The 20193-nt window shown below is 68.9% G+C and overlaps 4 protein-coding genes across 6 annotated transcripts in view; all 4 read left to right on the top strand.

Annotated features, from left to right (window-relative positions):
• The window catches only part of NECTIN4 (nectin cell adhesion molecule 4), a 15627-nt gene extending 12580 nt beyond the window's left edge, over positions 1-3047 (top strand). For both annotated transcript variants that reach the window (XM_056322142.1, XM_056322141.1), the window contains exons 6-10: positions 1-28; positions 812-959; positions 1040-1118; positions 1378-1467; positions 1733-3047. The exon at positions 1-28 is cut by the window's left edge and continues 1 nt beyond it. In XM_056322142.1, coding sequence (XP_056178117.1) covers positions 1-28; positions 812-959; positions 1040-1118; positions 1378-1467; positions 1733-1993 — 606 coding nt within the window. In that variant the 3' untranslated portion in view covers positions 1994-3047. The remainder of the gene's footprint in view (positions 29-811; positions 960-1039; positions 1119-1377; positions 1468-1732) is intronic.
• Positions 3048-3179: 132 nt separating this feature from the next.
• Positions 3180-9521, top strand: ARHGAP30 (Rho GTPase activating protein 30). Its single transcript, XM_056322626.1, has 11 exons — positions 3180-3463; positions 3931-4033; positions 5177-5321; positions 5414-5496; positions 5577-5684; positions 5772-5899; positions 5987-6140; positions 6355-6455; positions 6567-7358; positions 7449-7690; positions 7970-9521. Exons 1-11 carry the CDS (start codon positions 3355-3357, stop codon positions 9443-9445), a joined length of 3441 nt encoding a protein of 1146 aa, XP_056178601.1. The 5' UTR covers positions 3180-3354; the 3' UTR covers positions 9446-9521.
• Positions 9522-9828: 307 nt separating this feature from the next.
• Positions 9829-14581, top strand: USF1 (upstream transcription factor 1). Of its 2 annotated transcripts, none has more exons than XM_056322120.1 (11): positions 9829-9982; positions 10943-11012; positions 11227-11276; positions 11541-11653; positions 11896-11997; positions 12076-12268; positions 12367-12454; positions 12693-12751; positions 13487-13581; positions 13677-13805; positions 13894-14581. In XM_056322120.1, exons 2-11 carry the CDS (start codon positions 11005-11007, stop codon positions 13981-13983), a joined length of 927 nt encoding a protein of 308 aa, XP_056178095.1. In that variant the 5' UTR covers positions 9829-9982; positions 10943-11004; the 3' UTR covers positions 13984-14581. The 2 variants fall into 2 exon arrangements, with proteins under 2 accessions (XP_056178095.1, XP_056178094.1); XM_056322119.1 differs by having other exon boundaries at positions 11535-11653.
• Positions 14582-15302: 721 nt separating this feature from the next.
• Positions 15303-20012, top strand: F11R (F11 receptor). Its single transcript, XM_056322122.1, is given in 9 exon segments — positions 15303-15442; positions 17449-17505; positions 17805-17918; positions 18012-18111; positions 18113-18156; positions 18338-18540; positions 18618-18720; positions 19171-19275; positions 19359-20012. Coding segments are annotated over 9 exon segments (813 nt in total). The 5' UTR covers positions 15303-15369; the 3' UTR covers positions 19373-20012.
• Positions 20013-20193: the final 181 nt, after the last annotated feature.

Raw genomic sequence — 20193 nt, 5'->3', positions numbered from 1 at the left:
AACGTCAGCATCAAGAGCAGGGTGGCAGGTGGGCACCTGGGGGGCGCCGGGGTGGGTGCACTGGTGGCGGGTGGGCATTGGGGTGGGGGTCCCAGGGTGGTGCCGGTGGGAGCCTGGGGGGTGGGGGGTGCCGTTTGGTGCAGCTTGCGCCAATCTGTCTGTCCATCCCAGGGCTCTCTTCCACCTGCCTGCCCTTCCTGCCACCCGCTTGTCCGTCTGTCCCCCCCCAGGTTCTTCCTACACCCATCCATTCACCTGTCCTTCCCCAGGTGCTCCTCTGCCTCTTCACCCATTTGTCCGTCTGTCTGCCTGCCCATCCATCCTTCTGTCTGTTCTCTTGGCTGTCCAGCCGTGCACCCACCCCACCCACTCTGCCCACCCAACTCTCCCTCCATTTCTTCATCCATCCACCCATCTGCCCACCTGTCTGTCCATCCATCCATCCCTCCTCCCCCTTTCGTGTCTCATTCTCCATTTGTTCGTCCGCTGTGTGCCCGTCCATACACTCATCTGTCCCCTCAGCCACCCGTCTGTCTACTCATCGGTCTACTCATCCACCCACCCATTTACTCATCTGTCTACTCATCCATCCATGTACCCATCCATCTGCCCATCCATCCCTCTGGCACCTCTGTCCATCCATCTTTCCACCCATTGTTCATCTAACCACCCATCCACCCATGGACCCATCCGTCCATCCACATACTCATGCATTTACCCACCCATCCACATACTCCTATTTCCGTCTATCCACCCCCCATCTTCTTGTCCCCCCCCACCATGCCTTCCCACCCCACGGGTGTCCCCGCAGACAACGAGGTGCGCAGGGTGGACCTGGTCTCAGCCTCGGTGGTGGTGGTGGGCGTCATCGCCGCTGTCCTGCTCTGCGTCCTCGTCGTTGTCGTTGTTGTCATGACCCTCTACCACAAGCGCAAGACCAAGCGCATCTCCGAGAAGTAGTAAGAGGCAGGGAGAGGGGCAGGGGGTGGGGGTGGACATGGGGGACCTGTGCTGAGCGTGTCCCTCACTGTGTCCCCAGCGAGGAGGAGCTGACGCTCACCCGGGAGAATTCCATCCGCCGCCTGCACTCCAGCCACAGCACCGACACACGCACCCAGGTGGGGTGCCCAAGGGAGGGGGTCTTGGGGTGTCCTGGGTGGTGGGGTGCCCGGGGTGGTGGGCAGTGGGGTGCCCAAGGTGGTAGGTCTTGGCGTGCCCTGGGTGTTGGGGTGCCTGGGGTGAAGGATGCTGGAATGCCCCAGGTGCCGGGTGTTGGGGTGCCCTGGGTGCTGGGTGTAGGGGTGTTGCAGGAGGACCGGGGAGTGGGAGGCATGGGGGCCCGGCTGTGGGGGGCTGGGTCTCATGGGGCTGTTTCAGCTGGAGGAGACGCTGCAGCTGCGTGCGGAGAGCCGGCAAGGCAGCCTGCGTGGGGACAGCCTGCGCGGCACCAGCATCTGCTCCGCCATGGTGAGTGCCACAGGGGGGTGGGGGTCCAGCTCAGCCCCACACCCAGCCCAGGGCTGTGGCTCCCGGAGTGTCCCCTCCACTGCTGGCATGCTCCCGACACACCCCTGTGCTGGGTGTGTGAAGCCCTCCCGCCTGCAGGCACCTTTGCGTGCCTGTGCGCTGAGCCCTCGTGCACCTCCCTATGCCCCACGGCAGCGCCCCGTCCCCATGAGGGTCCCTGGGGGGTTCGTCCATCCGCAGTGACGCCTGTCCCTTGTCCCTGCAGAGCGAAGAGCCCGAAGGGCGCAGCTACTCGACGCTCTCGACAGTGCGGGAGATCGAGACGCAGACAGAGGTGCCGGCAGCACCGCTGCTGCCCACCCTGGCAGGGAAGGAGCCGAAGGAGGAGGAGGAGGATGGTGGCGGCAGTGGGGGGGACGACCCCATCAAGCAGGCCATGACCCACTTTGTGCAGGAGAACGGGATGCTGCAGGCCAAGCCCACCACCAATGGCATCTACATCAATGGCCGCGGGCACCTGGTGTGAGCCGGGCAGGGCCGGGGGGGACACCCAAGGGACCCCCGTTCCCCCCTGTGGCTCCCCCGGCTCTGCCTGCCCACCGGGCTGGCTCCGGTCCCCGAGCGTCACCCTGCTGCTGGCACGGGGTCAGGGACATGCACCGTGCCCCAGGACAGGGCTCCGGTCCCCGGGCGTCACCCTGCTGCTGGCACGGGGTCGGGGATATGCATCGTGCCCCAGGATGGCTCCAGTCCCCGAGCGTCGCCCTGCTGCTGGCACAGGGTTGGGGACATGCACGTGTCACCTTGCTGCTGACGTGGGATTAGGGACATGCACCGTGCCCCAGGGCGGGGCTCCAGTCCCCAGGTGTCACCCTGCTGCTGGCACAAAAGTGGGGACGTTCACTGGTGGCTGGCCAGAGGAGGTGACGGCAGCATCCAGGACCCACGGGTGTGGGGACACCCCGAGGACAGGAGAGGGGCAGGAGCCCCCCGGCTGGGATCGTTCGGACTCTGGGTCGGCTCCTTCCTGCGCGGTGCTGGGGACACGCGGCTGTCCCCGGCTCAGGATGTGGTTTGCCGGTGGCACTTGGGACGCTTGTGTCCCCTCTCCCCACCCCCCGGCCCTGAAAAAAACCCCAAACCCCCATCGTTGTCCCCCACGCTGCTGAGGGGACCCCCCCTGGGGCCGGGGCCCCCAGGCGTGGGGCTGGCAGTGGGGGTCCCCGGGGGTGCTGCAACCGATGTGTACATACCTGTATAGGACAGGGGGCCCCCCCACCCCCCCGCTGCTGCCTGGCCGCGCTTGTAAATAAACCCCCGCGCGGGACCCTGGGGCCCTGTGTCAAGTGCGTCTGGTCTCAGCCGGGGGCACGGGGGCTGGTGCACGCTGCAGGCACGCGCGTGTGCAAGGACAGCCACACCTGGGCACTCCACACATGTACGCGGCGGGCGCGTGGGTGAGCCATGTGCGAGTGCCCGCACAAGCGTGTCAACGTGCGCGCGGCCTCATGTGAGCGTGCCTGAGCAAGCGCACACGAGCGTGCCCCGGCTCGCACAAGCGTGCGGAAGCGCACACGAGCGTGCCCCGGCTCGCACAAGCGTGCGGAAGCGCACACGAGCGTGCCCCAGCTTGCACAAGCGTGCGGAAGCGCGCAGGAGCGTGCCGCCTGCGCCCTGCCCTGCGGTTTCGACGCGCCGAGGAGCAGGAAGCGGCCTCGAAGGCGGCCACCGCCTTCCTGCTGCCGCTGGCGGACGCCCCAGGCCTCGAGGCTGTGCCGGGGCCCCCCGGGCTGCCGCGCTCCCCCCCGGGGGCTGCTTCCGTGGGCCTTGGGGTGCTCGGGCCATGGGCAGGGCCTGACCCCGCTGCCGGGGGTCCGCGCCGCCTCCATGTCGCTGGCGCTGAAGGCCCGGCAGAAGGCGAGGCGCAAGGGCGGCACCAAGGAGCGGGTCTTCGGCTGCGACCTCCTGGAGCATCTCCAGCAGTCAGGGCAGGACGGTAAGCGCCCACCGCCCGCGCCCCGCCGCCCGCTGAGCCCCCCAGCCAGGGGTCGTGCCCGTGGCTGCCAGAAGGCGGGAGGGTGCCCAGCGGTGCCGCAGGGAAAGGACCGGGGTGACTCACCCCACAGAGTTGCATCACCAGCCGTTGAGCAAGCGCTGCAGCCGGGGCGCCCGGCGAGGCCCCTCCGAGATCTGGGGGGTCCTGGTGTCTCCGCACAGCTCCAATCTGGGAGCCCCACTGCGACCCCGAGGGGACAGAGGGGTGGCCACAGCCCTGGGGACTCAGTGGCTCCAGTCTGCCGGGATGTGCCTGGTGTGGGGACCGGCCACCCCAGGGAGACCCCGTCACCAGGTCCCTGGGGGGTGGGTGGCCCTGCTCTACTCTGACGCCCTCGACTCCCGACAGGAGTGGAGCTGGGGCTGGGGGGAGGTGGGCGGTGGCAGACCTGGGGTCCCATCCTGCAGTGCCCCAGGTGCTGAGGAGCTGCACCAAGTTCGTGGAGCAGCATGGGGTGGTGGACGGCATCTACCGCCTCTCGGGCGTCTCCTCCAACATCCAGCGGCTGCGGTGAGCGCGGTGGGGCGGGGATGGGAGGGGGCTGGACGGGATGGAGATGGGAGCAGGTGGGATGGGGATGGAAACCAGACAGGATCAAACAGGAGGGAGATGGCTGGAAGAGAGGGATGGGATGGAGATGGGAGCAGACAGGGTGGAGGTGGATGCTGCTGGGACATGGGAAGGGAGGGAGGTGGGGAGGGGACAGAGCTGGGACCAGGTGGGATGGAGATTGGGAAGAGGACAGGAGGGAGGTGGGACCAGAAAGGGTGGAAATGAGGATGAGATGAGATGGGACCGGGATGGGCTGGACGTGAGATCGGTGGGATGGAGGCGGGACAGAGCCAGGGCGGGATGAGATGGGACCAGACAGGAACAGGACAGGAGGGCGATGGGGTGGGACAAGGCTGGGACCACGCAGGAGGGACAACTGGGACGGGGACCGGACCAGCCAGGCAACAGGGACAGGAGGGGGAGGATGGGCCACAGCCTGTGCAGAAGCCGACCCCGGCGCTGAGTCGGCTGGATCCAGCCCCCCGGCCCCTCGGGCGCTCCGCAGCCCCTTCCTTCCCCATCCTGCCCCGCCGCAGCTCCCAGCTCCATCCTGCCCTCGCCACTTCAGCCCTTCTTCCACTTGCTCCTTTTCTTCCTTTCCCCGCGTGCCCCCCCCCCCCATTTATTTTCTTTTTAATTCTTTCTTTCTTTTTGTCTTTCATTCTTTCCACATTTGGTTCAGGTGTTTTTCACTCCTTTGCTCTCTCGGTTCTTCCCTCGAGTGCTTCTTTCCTCCCCTTTTCCCATGTCCCCAAGAACCCCAGCACTGCCAGTGTCCCCAGGGTCTGCAACGTCCCCAACACCCCCACATCCCCGGTATCCTCGTACCCCCTGTGCTCCCCACCTCCTCGTGTCCCTGGCACCCGCAGCATCCCCCAGTCCCCAGCAGCAGGACCTGGCTGACGAGCCCACCCCTTGGGGCTGCGTCGGGTCCCACCACGGTCCTTGTGCATCCCCCCAGCCCTGTGGGGACCGGCCCAGACACCCTCCCCACCGCCACGGGGACACGTCCCAGCCCACCCTAGTGGAAATCCCCCAAGCAGGGCCGGGGAGGGATCCACGTAGCCGCCCCCCATGCCAAGCCGGCCACCTCGCTCGCAGGCAGGAGTTCGACAGCGACCGCTGCCCCGACCTGCAGAAGGACGTCTACCTGCAGGACATCCACTGCGTCAGCTCCCTCTGCAAGGCGTACTTCCGCGAGCTCCCCAACCCCCTCCTCACCTACCAGCTCTATGACAAATTTTCCGTGAGTGTCCCGCCCCTGCCCTGGTGCTGCTACCTGTCCCCAACCCCAGAAGGTGGCTGGCACTTGTCACCTCATCCTCGTCCCCCGGGCAGGACGCGGTGGCTATCCAGATGGAGGAGGCTCGCCTGGTGAAGATCAAGGAGGTGCTGAAGGAGCTGCCGGTGCCCCACTACAGGTAAGGGGGTGCGGGGGGGAACCCCAAAGCCAGTGTCCCCCGTGGGCACCACTGTCCCTGATGCACCCTGGTGCCCGCAGGACGCTGGAGTTCCTGATGAGGCACCTCCTGCACATGGCGTCCTACAGCAGCCAGACCAACATGCACGCCAGGAACCTGGCTATCGTCTGGGCGCCCAACCTGCTGCGGTGAGCGCTGGGGCACGGGGGGTGATGAGCATCCCCCCTTTCCTTGGGGGGAGCCTGAGAGAGACCCCCCTGGTGTCCTCGCGGCAGGTCAAAGGACATTGAGGCGACAGGGTTCAACGGCACGGCAGCGTTCATGGAGGTGCGGGTCCAGTCCATTGTGGTGGAGTTCATCCTCACCCACGTCGAGCAGCTCTTCGGGGACGCGCCTCTCCGTGGTATGTCCTGGCCTGGGCTGGGGGGGACACACGTGGCAACGGGGGGCCCCCGGTGCGAGCCTAACGCCCTGTCCTGGTGGCCCGCAGGTGGCGAGTCCTCCCGGCGATCCCTGCTGCTAGGCGGGGGGGGGCCGGGGGATGGGCAGCCCCCACCGTACCATGTGCCGGCCGTGCTCAGCCAGGGCGATGGGCCCCCCCCGATCCGGCCCTACCACACCATCATTGAGCTCAGCGACCACAGGTGGGACCTGCCGCCACCCCCTCCCCAGGGACCCCACGGCGACCCCCACGGCCTGGGCGGTGCACGCGTGTTCTTACACACACAAGCGTGGGCACACGCTCTCTTGCACTTATGCCTGTAGGCGTGCACGAGCTCTTGCATGTGTCCAAAGGCACCGCGTGTGCTCCTTGCACGCACGTGTGCCCGCCGCCCCTGACACCCTGGGGTCCCACAGGAGGAAGGGGTCCCTCAAGGCCAAGAAGTGGAGGTCCATCTTCAACCTGGGCCGCTCCAGCCACGAGGCCAAGCGCAAGCTGGTGAAGACAGAGGAGAAAGGTGGGGACCCCTGGTGCATCCCCACCACAGGGGCCAGAGGGAAGGACCCCACGCTCGGGGGACGATGTGTCCCCAAACCCAAACTCCCCTTCTCCTGTCCCCCACCCTCAGATGACAAGTGCGGTAAAGTGAGCTTGCGGCCAGCCAAGAGCATGGACTCGCTCAGCTCCGTCCCCTTCGCCAGTGACGGTAAGAGGGGTGCGCGGCGGTGCTCCGTGGGAACTGTCCCTGTCCCCAAGGCGGGATCATCAGGACAGGCCTGGGGATGGAGGGGACACGGATGGGGACGGAGGGCACAGCACAGGGATGGAGAGGGCAGAGCGGGGATGGTCCCCCAGCTCAGCAGCTCCCATGGTGCTGACCAGCCAGGTCCCCGGCGCGGGGAGGTCTGGGGACAGGGGCCACCTCCATGCCCTGACTCTTCCTCCCCGCCAGGTGCAGATGACCCTCGGCTGAGCAAGAAGCGGTCAGTGAAGCAGCCGCTGCAGCGCCGGGAGAGCTTCGACACCTGCCCGTCGCCACGGGAGAGCTGCCCCGAGCTGGATGAGAGTCTGGAGGACCAGCTGAAGGGGAAGGAGGAGCAGTGGGGCCCTGAGTCGGAGGGTGAAAGCAGCACCAAGTCAGAGCCCACCACCCCCAAAGCCGGCCAGGCCTCACTGGTGGCCCCCGGCCGCTCACCCAAGACCACCCGCAGCCGTGCCGAGAAGTGTGCGGGGGTCCACATCTCTGGCCCCTTCTCCGTCACCGTCCCCTTCCACATCACCTCCAACCTCTCCCGCCTGACGCGGGGGCTGCCGTGCCCAGTGCTGGCCCAGGCGGCCGTGGGCAGAGAGCTGCCCGCCAGCCCCCCGCCGCCCCCCCCGCTGCTCAGCTGGGGAGCCCGAGGCACCGGAGCACCACAGTGGTGAGAAGCAGCCCCTGGGAGCAGCCGCTGCGGGACCCCCGGGGCGCCGGGGGGACACTGGGCTCAGTCCCCTCTGTCTCCTTCCACAGGGGAGGAGAAGGCGGACGCAGAGGAGACCCGGCTCTCCCTGGAGCTGCGGGACTCCTTCGCCTTCCTGGACAGCCAGGAGACGTGGCTGGAGGGCGTCGGGGACATGGAGCCAGCGGCACGGTCCCTGCTGCCGGACACTGGCCCCCGGGGACGGCTCGGGGTTCCCGGCCATAGAGGAGGGGATGGAGAGCGCGTTCATGAACGTGAGCCGACAGCGCCGTCGCCACGCTTTGGGGGCGGGGTGGGAGGGCTGGGGGCAGGCAGAGGGTCACCCGTCTGTCCCTGTCAGGGTGGGGGACAGAGGGGGTGCAGTGGGGATGGAGGGGACAGGGCTGGGCTGGGGTATGGTGGGGAGGGGGTGGGGATGTGGGATATGGTGTTGGATGATGGGGAACAGGGTGGCAACACCCCCCTCCCGCCCCAGCGTGGGATCTCGGGGCCATGCAGTGCTCCACACCCAGGTGGGGCTGGGGGGGGTCTCCGGCGTGGCCGTCACCATCCCGCCCATCCCCGTCCCCAGCCAGGGGAGCCCCCTGTGGAGCAGCCTGCCAGCTACCTCTCCATCGAGGAGTGCATGGATGAGGAGATGTTCTTCATGGCTCCCAGCGGCTCCGACGCCGAGGACCCTGCCGGGGATACTGACTCGGATGACATGTTCCTCAGCGCCCATGATGACCTCAGCCCGCTGGTGGTGTCACTGGAGCCCCTCGACCAGCTGCCAGGCGAGGGTACGGCCCCAGAGACCGCATCACCGCCCCAACCCGGTGCTGACAGCACCGTCGTGCCACAGGACAAGTCTCCAGCGCCGGGGCCGGCAGGGACATGCCCCGTGGAGGAGGATGCTCCGGGTGAGGGGGAGCACCCCGGGGACCCTGCTGGGGTGCCAGCAGAGGTGGGGGCACCAGGCACCGGGCAGCCCCCAGGGGAGGGGAGTGGAGGGGAGGGGGCTGCGGACAGTGGCTCCAGCCCCAGCAGAACTGACTCCAACACTGAAGCCAGCCCGGAGGAGGAGGCCGGAGGAGTTGGCAGCCATGTGGGAGCAGGGCTGGTTCCCGACACATCGGCTGGGGAAGTCGAAGAGGATGGAGCTGGCTCTGGTCCCCCCACCTCAGAGGAGCCTGAGGAGGACAAACCCCAGCTTTTTCCGGCGTCCCCTCCAACCTCCTCCCTAGAGGAGCCCCCCGAGGAGCCAGAGCAGCCCCCATGCCCGGGGCCTGTCCCTGAGGCTCTCCCACTGCCTGCAGCCAGCGCGGCAGGGACCAGTGCCACCCCGGGGGGCAGCCCCAGGTCCCCCTCGCTCTCCGCCTCGGCCCCGGAGCTGTGCGGCACCCCCCCTGAGGGCCCACAGCTGAGCCGGGCCGAGCCCCCCGGGGGGCTGGGGCACGCTGAGCCCGCGGCTGTGCTGCGCCGCGACGGCAGCGCCCCGGTGCGCCTGGCTGCCCGCACGGTCAGGGTGCAGCAGGCCCGCTCCGTGCCCGTCGTGCCACCCAAGCCGCAGTTTGCCAAGGTCCCCCCTGCCCTGCAGCCCTGCGCGCCCCTGACCGATGGCGCAGCCCTGGCCACGGCGGGGGATGCAGCCCCCCTGCCCCAGCGGCTCCCCAGCCCCACGGCGCCGGAGGGGTCCCCCCAGCAGCCCGGGGCTGGCAAAGCAGCGGCGGGGGCAAGGAGAGCAGGCTGGCGGGGGGGCGGCAGCATCTCATTTGACGCGGCGGTGGCCATGGCTGCCGAGCAGCAGCTCGCCCAGGCGCCGGTGAGGAGGATCCAGACCTACGGCGGGGGGGAGCTGGTGCCTGCCGCCCCCAAGGCCCTGCCCTTCCACCAGGCCCCCCTGAGGCCACGGCTCCTGCGGCCCCTCAGCTGCATGGCGGCCCCTGAGGGCGAGGCGCCAGGGAGGAGCCGGCTGGGCCTGGCCCGGCCGGCAGCGCAGGTGGAGGGGGCGGCGCTGTCGCAGCTGCAACAGCCGGTGGGCACTGAGGGGGCAGCGGGTGAGCGCTGAGCTCTGGGGAAGGGCGGCGGGTAGGCGTCCGTGCTCCTGCCGGGGAGGGGGGCACGGGGTTAATAAAGGCAACGATGGGCTTCGTGTACTGCTGTGACCTCCTTCAATGCAACATGGCAGCGCCCGGGCAGGGCGGGGGGTTGCTTCCCCCGAGGCGGCGGCGAGCCGGGCCGCTTTTGGCGAGCGGGGTGTGAGGAGAGGGGCGCGATGCCCGCCCCCAAAATGGCGCTGCCCTCATCCAAGATGGCGCCGGGCAGAAGCGCCGCGCTTCGCCGTCTAAGATGGCGCCCGCGAGGCCGGCACGCACTGAGATGGCGCCGGCGGGGAGGGGCGGGGAGGCCGTGCCCGGCGCCAAGATGGCGGCGGCGGCGGCGCACTGCGCTACGCGGCGCCCCTGCCCAAGATGGCGGCGGGGGTGGATGCGGGGCGCGCTTCCGCCCGGGCCCGTCATGGCGGGGCGGCGGCGCCGTGCGCATGTGCGGAGCTCCATGGCGAGACAAGGGGCCGAGCGCGCGCAGGGCGGCCCGGCGCAGCGAGGTAACGGCGGGGGCGGCGGGGCCGGGGCCGGGGGCTGCGTGGGGCCGGGGGCGGCGACAAGGGCCGGGCCGGGCAGCCTCCCCCCTTTCCCCCGCCCGCGGGTCGCGGGGCTCGGGCGCGGTGGCGGCCGTCGGTGGGCGCGGGCCCGGCCGCGGCCCCCGGGCCCATCCGCCGCTGCCCCCGGCGGGGCGCGGGCCCCCCCTCTCCCTCCCCCGGGCCCCGGTATCCGCCGCCTCCCGCCGCCCTCCCCCGGGCCTGTCACCGCGGCCGGGCCCTGCCCGGCCTGTCAGCCGCGCTGCTGCCGGCCCGGCCCGGCCCTGTCACCCCCGGGAGGGCCGGCCCGCCGCGCCCCCGCACCTGACACCCCCCGTTTCCCGGCCCGGCGCGGGGGTACCGAGTGCCGGGGGAGCCGCGCCCGCCGTGGGGGGGGACCCGGTGCCGTGGCTGGGCGGAGGGTACGCGGGGCCGAACCCCGCGGCGGGCTTGGGGCGGCGGCGGCGGCGGGGGGGGGGGGAGCGCCGCCGCCGCCGCTGTCGGTGCCCCCGGTCCCGGCTGCCGCGGCGGCCGCCGCCGGGTGACAAAGGACCGGGGGGAGCCGGGTGGCGGCGGCCGCCCTCGGGGTCCCCGGCACAGGCCGAGCCCCAGCGTCCCCGGAGAGCGGGGTGGCCGGTGCCTGCGGGGACAGCCGTGTCACCCGCGGGGCGGGACCGGGGCGGGGGCGCCCGAGCGCGGCGGCCGGTGTGCGGCTGTGGGGCCGGGACTGCCGAGACCACCGGGACCCGGCCTCGCCTGCATGCCTGCCCCGGGGCCCGGTCCTCGCTCCCGGGCGCCAGTGACAGCGGGGGGGATGTCCCTCCCGGGCTGGCGCCGGTTCCGCTGCGGCGCAGAGCGGCAGGTCCCGGGCAGGAGGAGGAGGAGGGGGAGGCTGGGGCGCGTCCCTGAGCCCCCCTCTCCCCGCAGGGCTGTGAAGGCCGGGAGGCTTCATCTGCGACTGCCCCGCTGATGCCTGTCGGAGCGGAGCGATGAAGGGGTGAGTGCCGGCATGCCGGGGGCACCGCGACCGTGCCGGACCCGCCGATCTGCTCGCCGGCGCCCGCCTCACGTCTGGGCTTTACCACGGTGACGGGGCCGGCCGGGCTGACGCCGGGCTGGTGCTGCTGAGGGGGCTGGGGGATGGCCGGGTGGTCCTGGCTCCGCGGCGGTGGGGGACCCCAGCCCTCACCCACCTCCCCTCGCCCTTGTAGGCAGCAGAAAGCAGCCGAGACAGAAGAGGGAACGGTGCAAATCCAGGAAGGTGAGTGGGGACCCCTCTCCACGCTGGGGGGGCTTTGGGGCTCAGGCTGCCCCACAAGGAAGCCCGAAGCCCCAGCTGGGCCCAGTTTAGACCCAGCAACTGGCGCCTTGTGGCTGGAGGCACGTGCTGTGACAACGCCGCACCCTGTTCTTGCCCCTGGGAGAGGGTATGGCGCTGAGGTCCCTCGGCAGCGTGGGGAGCCCTCGCCCTGGCCCCTTCCCGTCATGGGCTTCCCGCCCCCCCTCTTCTTGCCTTAAGGTGCAGTGGCCACAGGTGAGGATCCCACCAGCGTCGCCATTGCCAGCATCCAGTCCGCGGCCACCTTCCCTGACCCCAACATCAAGTATGTCTTTCGCACAGAGAACGGCGGGACGCAGGTACGCAGACCCTCCAGCTGGGTTCCCTCTGGACGGAATGCCGAGGGGCTGGGAGGCTTTTTGGGGTCCAAGTGGGTTTCAGCTCTGCTGGAGCGCCCGCTGGTGTCGCAGCCAGAGGGGGTGCGGGGAGGGAAGCGCCAGGGCTTGGTCCGGCACTGGGTGGGTTGGATGCCGGGGTTGGTCCTGGGCAGGCTGAGCCGCTGCCTCGCCGCCCGTTCCCGCAGCCGCGGCTCTCTCGGTAGGTGATGTACAGGGTGATCCAAGTGGCCGACGGACAGCTGGACGGACAGACAGAGGGCACCAGCGCCATCAGCGGCTACCCCGCCACCCAGTCCATGACTCAGGTGGGTGCTGGTGCCAGATGGGAGCAGGACCATCGCCTTGGCTGGACGCGAGCACCCGCTGTTGTCCCTCCCCTCCAGGCTGTCATCCAGGGCGCCTTCACCAGTGAGGATGCGGTGGAGACTGAGGCCACGGCCACCGAGACTCATTACACCTATTTCCCCACCACGGCCGTGGCTGACACCAGCACCTCTGCCGGCGCGGGGACCACAGCCACCGCTGTTGTCACCACGCAGAACTCGGAGGCCCTCCTGGGGCAGCCCACCCCCACAGGTACGGCCATCGCGGGGAGGGGCGTCATGTCCCTGTTCCTCGTGGGGCCTGTCAGGGTGCTCCCCACCTGATCCCCTCTCTCATTTGGGGCCGTTCAGGGCAATTCTTCGTGATGATGTCACCCCAGGAGGTGCTGCAGGGCGGAGTGCAGAGGTCCATCGCCCCCCGCGCCCACCCCTACTCCCCGTGAGTACCGGACCCCTCCCCAGCCCCCCTGAGCACCGGCGTGTCACAGCTGCCCTTTGCTGTGCCAGCACCGGTGCAACCAAAAGGAGGGATGTTCTGGTGGTCCAGCAGTGGGTCACCCCCACCTGCTGTGGGAGCAGGCAGGAGTGAGGCCTCCCCCGTGCTGGCACAGGGAGGCTGGCACGCAGCCGGATCCCTGCCGGTGTCACCGGGACCGACGCTGCTGCTCTTCCCACAGGAAGTCGGAGGCGCCACGGGCCACCCGGGATGAGAAGCGCCGGGCGCAGCACAACGAAGGTGTGGGCAGCAGGGGGGGGGGGATCATCCCGTCCTTGGTGCGGGGTGGGGGGGGCTGTGGCGTGCAGCAGCGTGGGGAGCTGAGCCATCCCTGGGTTAACGCTGTCTGTTCCCACCTCCTAGATGGAAAAGATCTTAAGGACGTTTCATAAAGCTCTTGTCAGTTAAGGGTAAAAACCTTTTTGGGGAGAGCTGTAATTAGCAGCAGCAGGGGAAGCCAGAGCTCGCAGGATTAAGCTCAAACCTCGGGGAGCTCGAGCACACCCAGGTAAGGCACCCAGGCGGCCCCTGGCTCCGCCATCCCGGGCCAGGAGGAGACGGCACAGGCGGCCCTGGAAGTGCTGGGCAGCGTTCTCCCTCCTCCGGCTTCAGAAACGGCTCCTCGGAGATGCCGAAACGGGGTGTCAGCCCGGTTTTACCAAAAAAACTGGCGGTCCTGTCCTTGCCCCCCAGGCGTGGGCAGAGCTCGGGCCGTTTGGGTGCTTTCCCAGGGGGCTGGTGCTGGGGGGGGGGTGAGCCGGGCAGGATCCGTCCCTGCCCACCACGCCTGCCCCTTTCCTGGGGGGGCCGGGCTCGGCGCAGTCAGGGATGGTGGCCCCCAGCCCCACAGAGGAGGGAGCTGGTTTGGAGCAGGGGGGGGGTGCTGGGCTGAGGATCTGGGGCCCTGGCATGAGGCTCGGGTGCCTGCTGGGGGTCTTGCGATGGTGCTGATGCTCCCCCCGCTCCGCCTCGCAGTGGAGCGCCGGCGCAGGGACAAGATCAACAACTGGATCGTGCAGCTCTCCAAGATCATCCCCGACTGCTCCATGGAGAACACCAAGTCGGGACAGGTAGGTGACCCCCTGGGGGGCTGCGGGGCTTGGGAGAGGCTCGAGGGGTGCCAGTGCCCCCTGGCCTCACCTGCCTGCCGTGTTCCCCCGCCCAGAGCAAGGGTGGGATCCTCTCCAAAGCCTGCGACTACATCCAGGAGCTGCGGCAGAGCAACCACCGCCTCTCCGAGGAGCTGCAGGGCCTCGACCAGCTCCAGATGGACAACGAGGTGTTGCGGCAGCAGGTGAGGCGTGGGGGGGGGGTCCCTTTCGGGGGTGCTGGGGGGTTTCTGTGCTCGCCCTTGTCCCCCCAGCACCTGTGTCCTGCGTCAGGTGGAGGATCTGAAGAACAAGAACCTGATCCTGCGGGCGCAGCTCCGCCAGCACGGCGTGGAGATAGTCATCAAGAATGATAGCCACTGACGGGGACGGCGGGGATGGGGCCTGGCGGGGGGCCGGGGGTCACCCCCCCCCCTACGCCTAACCCCCCCTGCCTAACCCCCCCGGCAGCGAGCACCTCCCCGGCGTGACATGAGGACCCTCCCATTTGGTTTGTGCCCCCCGCCCCGTCCCCACCACCACCTCTCCCATCCCAACCCTTTGCCCCCACCCCGTGTCCCTGGGGGTCCCCGTGCTCCCCCCGGTCCCGTCCCCCGTTTCCCCCCCCCCCCCCCCAGCGCTTCGTGCACACGCTCTCGGCCAGGCGGGCGCCGGCCCCCGGCTGCCCCCCCAGCACTGCCTCAGTCTCCTGGCCCCCCACCTGCGCCCACGACGCCCCCCTGCTCCCACGGGGCCCACCCTCCCCGGGGGACTGTCCCCCTCGGGGGGGGGGGGCTGTGGCGACTCTTGCCCCTCCCTGCCGGCCTCGGGCACCCGCTGGGGGTGCGGGGGGTCCTGGGGTGCTGTGGCCCCCCCCCTCCCTGCCCGCTGTGGCTGGCCCCGGCCTAGTGGGGCCAGACTTTTTTTTAAAACTATGACTTTAAAAAGCGAAAATAAATAAAAATAGTGATTTGTTTTTCCAGGTCCTACAATTTATTCCCCCTCCTTTCCCCCACTCCAGCACCCCAGGCCCCCCCCAGGCGTTTGTGGGGCTCCCAGCAACCCCAAATCTGCCCTTTCCCCCCCCCCCAGCCACCTTGCAGCACCCAAGGGACCCTCTGCCATGGGGCCGGGGGCACCCAGAGACCCCCGGCCCCTTCTGCCTCGGGGCCCCCTATTCCCGGCTGAGCCCCCCCCCCCCCCGGGATGGGACTTCGTGTCCCTGCGGTGTCACTGGCGTCATGTCACCGTGGTGTGACAGCGCGGTGCCACGATGGCTCCGTGGGAGCAGGGGAGCGTGGGGGGTGCGGAGGTGTGCTGGGAACACTGGGGCCGTACTGGGAGCCCGTCGGGGCCCGAGGAGGCCGCGGGTCCCGTCGCTATGGCAACGCCCGGGTCCCGCCCGAGGGCCGCCGTGAAGGACGCAAAGCGCGCCCATTGGCCAGAAGTTAAAGTGCTTCCCCTGATTGGCCGGTGAGCCTCGCTTTCTCCACACCTGTCGCGCGCGCGGCCACTTCGCCTCAGCCAATCGAGGCGGCGTTGCGGGGCCGAGCCGGCCAGTCGCTGGAGCGGGCCCGGCCCTTTGGCCGAGTTGACAGGCGGCGCGGCCAATGGGGCAGGGGCAGGGGCGGTGTCGCCCAGCACCTGGCGGAGGGGCAGTCCCAGGTCGGCCCAGCCCCCGTGGGCGGGCCGGGTGGGCGGGGCCCACCTGGGCGGGGCGGGGCCACACCTGGGCCGGGCGGGGCGCGCAGTGCGGCGGCGGTGGCGGTCATGGCGGGAGCGGCGCGGCGGGACGGCCCCGGGCCCCGGGCCCCGGTCCTGCTGGTGCTCGGTGCGGCGGCCGGTGAGTGCCCGGGGGGGGCGGGCGGCCACGAGGTGCCTGGACAACGGGGCAGTGGCGGTACCGGGGGGCCGCGGGTCGCTCTGGGGGCGCCGGGGCGGTGGCGGTACCGGTACCGGGGGGGCCGCGGGTCGGTGTCCGGAGACGGCGGTGGGCTGCCTGGAAAGGGTCCCGGTACCGGGCGGTGGTAGCCCCGGAGCCAGCGCCGTGTGTCCCGCTTTGTTCCCGGGCGGGGAGCAGGTCACGGAGGGGCCCCGGTGCCGCCGTACACCGCGATAACGGGCTATTAATAACACGGCCGTGCCCGCCCGCCTCCCGCGGGACCTCTGGCCCCGGAGCGGCGGGGGGGCCGTTAGAGCCCGGAGCCGCCGCTGCCCCGTTATTTACGGTTCGTGGTTGATTTTATGGGTGCACAAGTTTTTCACCACCCGGGTCACCCCACCGGGGAGGGGTCGCCGGCCCCGAGACCCCCCAAAGGCCCCCGTGGCCGTGACGCCCGGTTGAGCCCGATGGGCGGGCAGGAGCTGGCCCCTGCTTTTGGCCAGACATGGGGCAAGAGCTGTGCTGGTGTCACCGACTCCATCCTGGCACCTCTGTTCCCACCGACCCATCATCGCTTGTCCCCGACACCTGGTAATTTGGGAGGGGGGGGGGGCTTCAGGGTACCGGCGGCTCGGCGGGGCCGGGGGTACGGATGCAGCCGCTTCCCGGAAACCCGCTGTGGGAAAACATCCCGGCCGAGGGCTGACGGCTTTCTTTGTGTCACGGGCTCTGGTGAACCCCCGCCGGCGGTGGTGGGGTGTCCCGGTCCCACTCCCCACAGGGCAGGCATCGGGACATGCCCCCCGCCCCAGGTTAAGGAGCAGCCGGGGTCACCGACGGCCGAAGTTACAGGGTTCATCATCGTAGGCTCACGGGCTGGGCTGGTGGTGGCCTTCCTGTCGGCCCTGACGTCCCTCCATTGTGCTGGAACAATCCTGGAGTGGGCTGGGGTTAACCCCATCCCAGCTGATTCGGACCTGGAGCTGGCAGCGCCTGTGTCCTGGCGGCAGCACCCACCCCGGCAGCCTGTCCGGCTCCCCCCAGCACCCCCACGATGATCTCACGAAGCTGCTGGGATGGCACCTTTCCGCTGTTTCTGCCCCAAATCCGCCCAGACAACCCCCAGATCCTTTTCCCCTCCTTGCTGCGCTGTGGTGTGGTCCGTGGCACGGCTGTGTGGGGGTCCGATGGCATTCCCAGCTAGCGCTGTGCCACTGCACCGGCCATCAGGAGTGGTGCCAGGCCCCGCGCTGGGAAGCGCTCTTTGCCTGCGGACACCAGATGCCCCGTTCCCCCACCATTTTCCCTCCAAAATCGCTATTTCTGCCCCTACCCACCCAGGTTTCGCTTGGCAGCGGTTTGCGGTGCAAAGGTGCAGGTGGGTTGGGGACAAGGCCGTGCCACTTCCCGGTCGCCTTCCCCCGTGACGTGACTTACCGGCTGGCGTCACCGCCTTCCCCAGGCCCAGAACTGGGAGCCGGGGTGGCCAGGCTGGGAAGCGCCGGCTTTGAGCGGCCTTGAGGACCAACAGCACCAGCCCGTGCTGCCACTGCCATGGCCTGGCAGTGGTGACAGCTGCCGGGAAGGGCAGGAGACACGCGTGTGTGGGCTGTGACGGGGCATGTGCGGAGAAGCGGGGGTGTCTCTGTGTGTGTGCGCAGAGGGCAGGGAGTTGCGAAACGTCCTGGCCAGTTTCTTGCGAAACCAGGCAGAAACCGGGCAGGGCAGGAGGTGACGTGACAGCACAAGCAGCACCAGGAGCAGGCAGGACAAGATTTTCCGGCTCCCAGGGCCGTGACATGCTGGGCAGCACAGCACAACATGCCATCACCCCTGCCAGGGGAACGTCACCGCTGCCTTGGGGCTCCTGGTGACCTCCCTGACCCAGCCACAGCTTCCCCTGCTTCCTTCTATGCCATCGCTGGGGCCCCTCTGGATTTCTTAATGGTGTCCTTTCCCCCCTGCAGTGTCCCTGGTCGGAGCCCAGGTCACCTCTGAGAACAGAGAAGTGCCTGAACATAAGCGTGAGTGCCCAGCTCCGGCCCCAGCACCCCCCAGCTCGCTGACGGTCCCCCCTGCCCCGATATACCAGTGGGCCATGGCCAAGCTGCGGCCCCTGGCACCTCAGCACTGCAAATGGGCTTCACCCCGGGGTCCCCAGCCTCCTGGGGAGCACAACACCTGAGGCTGGGGGTGGATTTCCCGTGTGGGGCTGGACCAGGGAGGGTTTGGGGCTTCCCGGATTGCCGCCCACGGTGGGATGCAAGCGTGCTGCTGCTCCAGCGCGCCGGCATGCACCCACAGTGCCGCTCTCCCCCGGCAGCTGCTGACATCCCCTGCTCAGCGTATCGGTTCGGCTTGAGCAACCCCCGCATCGAGTGGAAGTTCCAGAAGGGCTCCTCGCTGGTGCTTTTCTACTATGGGGGGGAGCTGACAGGTATGTCCCCAGGGACCCCCCGGTGTGGGGCATCCCACCCATCGGTCCGTCTGTCGGGGCCGGTTCCCAGCCCTGTCTCCGCTTTCTTGGCAGACTCGTACAAGAACCGGGTCCAGTTCTCGCCCAACGTCATCCACTTCAGCACGGTGACACGGGAGGACACAGGGAAGTACATCTGCGAGGTGGTGGGGGAGCGGCAACCAGATCGCCAAGTCGGAGGTGAACCTCATCGTCCAAGGTGCGGCCGCCCCCTGAGCCCCCTGCCCTCCCTGGCCCCCGTGTGGCTCGGCTGCCCCAGGACCCGTTTCTCGTCCCCGTAGCTGAGCCCATCCTTGTCCCTGCCATCACGTGGGGACAGCCAGCCACGGGGAGGATGCTGGCACCGCTGTGCCGTGCCCTGACGCCATGCTCTCCTGCAGTGCCGCCTGCCAAGCCGGTGGCCCATGTCCCCACCTCGGCCACCATCGGCAGCAAGGCCGTGCTGCGCTGTACCGAGACGGATGGCTCGCCGCCCCCCACCTTCCGCTGGTACAAGGACAGCATGCTGATGCCTCCCAACCCCAAAACCAGCCCGACCTTCAGGAACTCCTCCTATACCCTGGACCCCGCCACGGGGGAGCTGGTGAGTGCCGGGTGCTTCAGATGTGGGGACCCCCAGCCTTCCCCCCCCCCCTCACTCATCTCTCTGCTACCATCTAGATCTTTGAGCCTCTCAGTGGCTTCGATACCGGCGACTACTACTGTGAGGCAACGAACAACGTGGGATCCCCGCAGAAATCGGCCGTTGTCCACATGGAAGCCAGTAAGGAGCAGCAGCAGAGACCGGTGCCACGGGTGTCCCCCCATCTGGCCCCAGTGTGGGGCTTTTTCAAGCTCCGCTTGGGCTGCTTCTGGCACAGGTCATGCTCTGGGGGGTGCCAGTGCAGGGCGATGCTGCCCTTCGAAGACATTAATTAGCTGTGACGTTAATGATACTGCTGTAGTCTCCAACAGCCCGGGGTTAAAGAAGCCCTCGGAGCGATGCTGGGGGGTGGGAAGGGGGAAAGCCGCCCTTGGGGTGGCGTAAAACTCGACCAGGCAGCCCGATCCCCCTCTGAACCAGATCCAGCTTTGCTGCGGCCCCACTTGGAGCGGAGGCTGGGCTGGGGGCTCGCCTCCGGCCTCTTTCACGCTGGGATTCTGCTCGGGATCCAAGCTGGGGATTTCCGTGCCGGCGTCGGCCACCCTCCAGCGTCCTGGTCCCTCTTTCCAGGTGAAGTCAACGTGGGCGGCATCGTGGCTGCAGTCGTGGTGCTGCTGATGGTGCTGGCGCTCGTGGCCTTCGGCATCTGGTTTGCCTACAGCCGCGGCTTCTTCAGTGAGTACCGTGCCAGCCGCCTGGAGCCGCTCGCCCCGGTGCCCCCCGCCCCTCCCTAAGCCCCCTGTTCTGTTTTATTTCAGAGAGAAAAGAGTAAGTGAAGCTGTAATGCTGCTGCCTTCCCTTCCGGCTGCCTCTTCTTCCTCTGCCAGCGGGGACGGGTGGTCTCTCCCTCCACCAGCCCCTGCCCGCGGGCTGGGAAGGTGCCTGCGGTGTCACCGGGTGCCCGGGGTGGGGACGAGGGGGACTCTGGGCAGTGTGACATCTACCACCCTTGCCTTCCGCAGCACCGCCGCAAGAAGGTGATTTACAGCCAGCCCTCGCACCGCAGCGAAGTGAGTACGGGGTTGGGACGGGTGGGTGGTGACAGTGCCACCAGGCTGTGTCACCTCCCAGCAGGGTGTGCAAAGCTGGGTGCCCAAAGGGGGTGAACGGAGACCCCAGTGCCCCCATGGCTTGGCAGGTGCCACCCCTGTCCCCAGCATCCTTTGTCCCTGTCCTGCTTGGAGCAAGCCAGGCTCCTTGGGGACTGTGACCCTCCCTGGGGACAGTGGCACAGCCAGCCAGCTGCTCCCCGCTTGTGGCCCTCATTGCACCCACCACCATTAATGTCCCCCCTTCTCCCCACAGGGAGAATTCAAGCAGAACGTCCTCCTTCCTGGTGTGAGGCTCCCTGCGCCGCCAGCTCTTGTAAATGTTCCCCAATTACTGTAGCTACACCGTGATTTTTAACTTTTGTTGTTGTTGTTGTTTTTTAAGTATCACCCAGTGCCTTTGCAGTCACTTCAGATGTTTTGGGGGGGGGGGGGGTCAGGCTCCTGTCCCCTCCCCAGCAGGACCCGGGTCCTGGCTGTGCCCCCACAGAGGGACTGCTGCCCTTTGGGGATGTCAACCGTGTCCCTGGGGGGGGGGTTTCTC

This window comes from Falco biarmicus, chromosome 19 (assembly GCF_023638135.1).
Source record: "Falco biarmicus isolate bFalBia1 chromosome 19, bFalBia1.pri, whole genome shotgun sequence".
In the NCBI taxonomy this organism is placed as follows: Eukaryota; Metazoa; Chordata; class Aves; order Falconiformes; family Falconidae; genus Falco; species Falco biarmicus.
The sequence above is the reverse complement of the archived record's forward strand: the minus strand, read 5'-3'. Positions and strand labels throughout refer to the sequence as shown.

Excerpts from the sequence above, each read along its gene's own strand:
- ARHGAP30 (XM_056322626.1), top strand. The coding sequence starts at position 3,355 with ATGTCGCTGGCGCTGAAGGCCCGGCAGAAGGCGAGGCGCAAGGGCGGC. Across the intron at positions 6,456-6,566 it reads GGTGAAGACAGAGGAGAAAG|ATGACAAGTGCGGTAAAGTG; the intron begins GTGGGGACCCCT and ends CCCCACCCTCAG. Across the intron at positions 7,691-7,969 it reads CGCCACGCTTTGGGGGCGGG|CCAGGGGAGCCCCCTGTGGA; the intron begins GTGGGAGGGCTG and ends CCCCGTCCCCAG.
- USF1 (XM_056322119.1), top strand. Across the intron at positions 11,654-11,895 it reads CAGAGAACGGCGGGACGCAG|GTGATGTACAGGGTGATCCA; the intron begins GTACGCAGACCC and ends CTCTCTCGGTAG. Across the intron at positions 12,269-12,366 it reads GGGGCAGCCCACCCCCACAG|GGCAATTCTTCGTGATGATG; the intron begins GTACGGCCATCG and ends GGGGCCGTTCAG.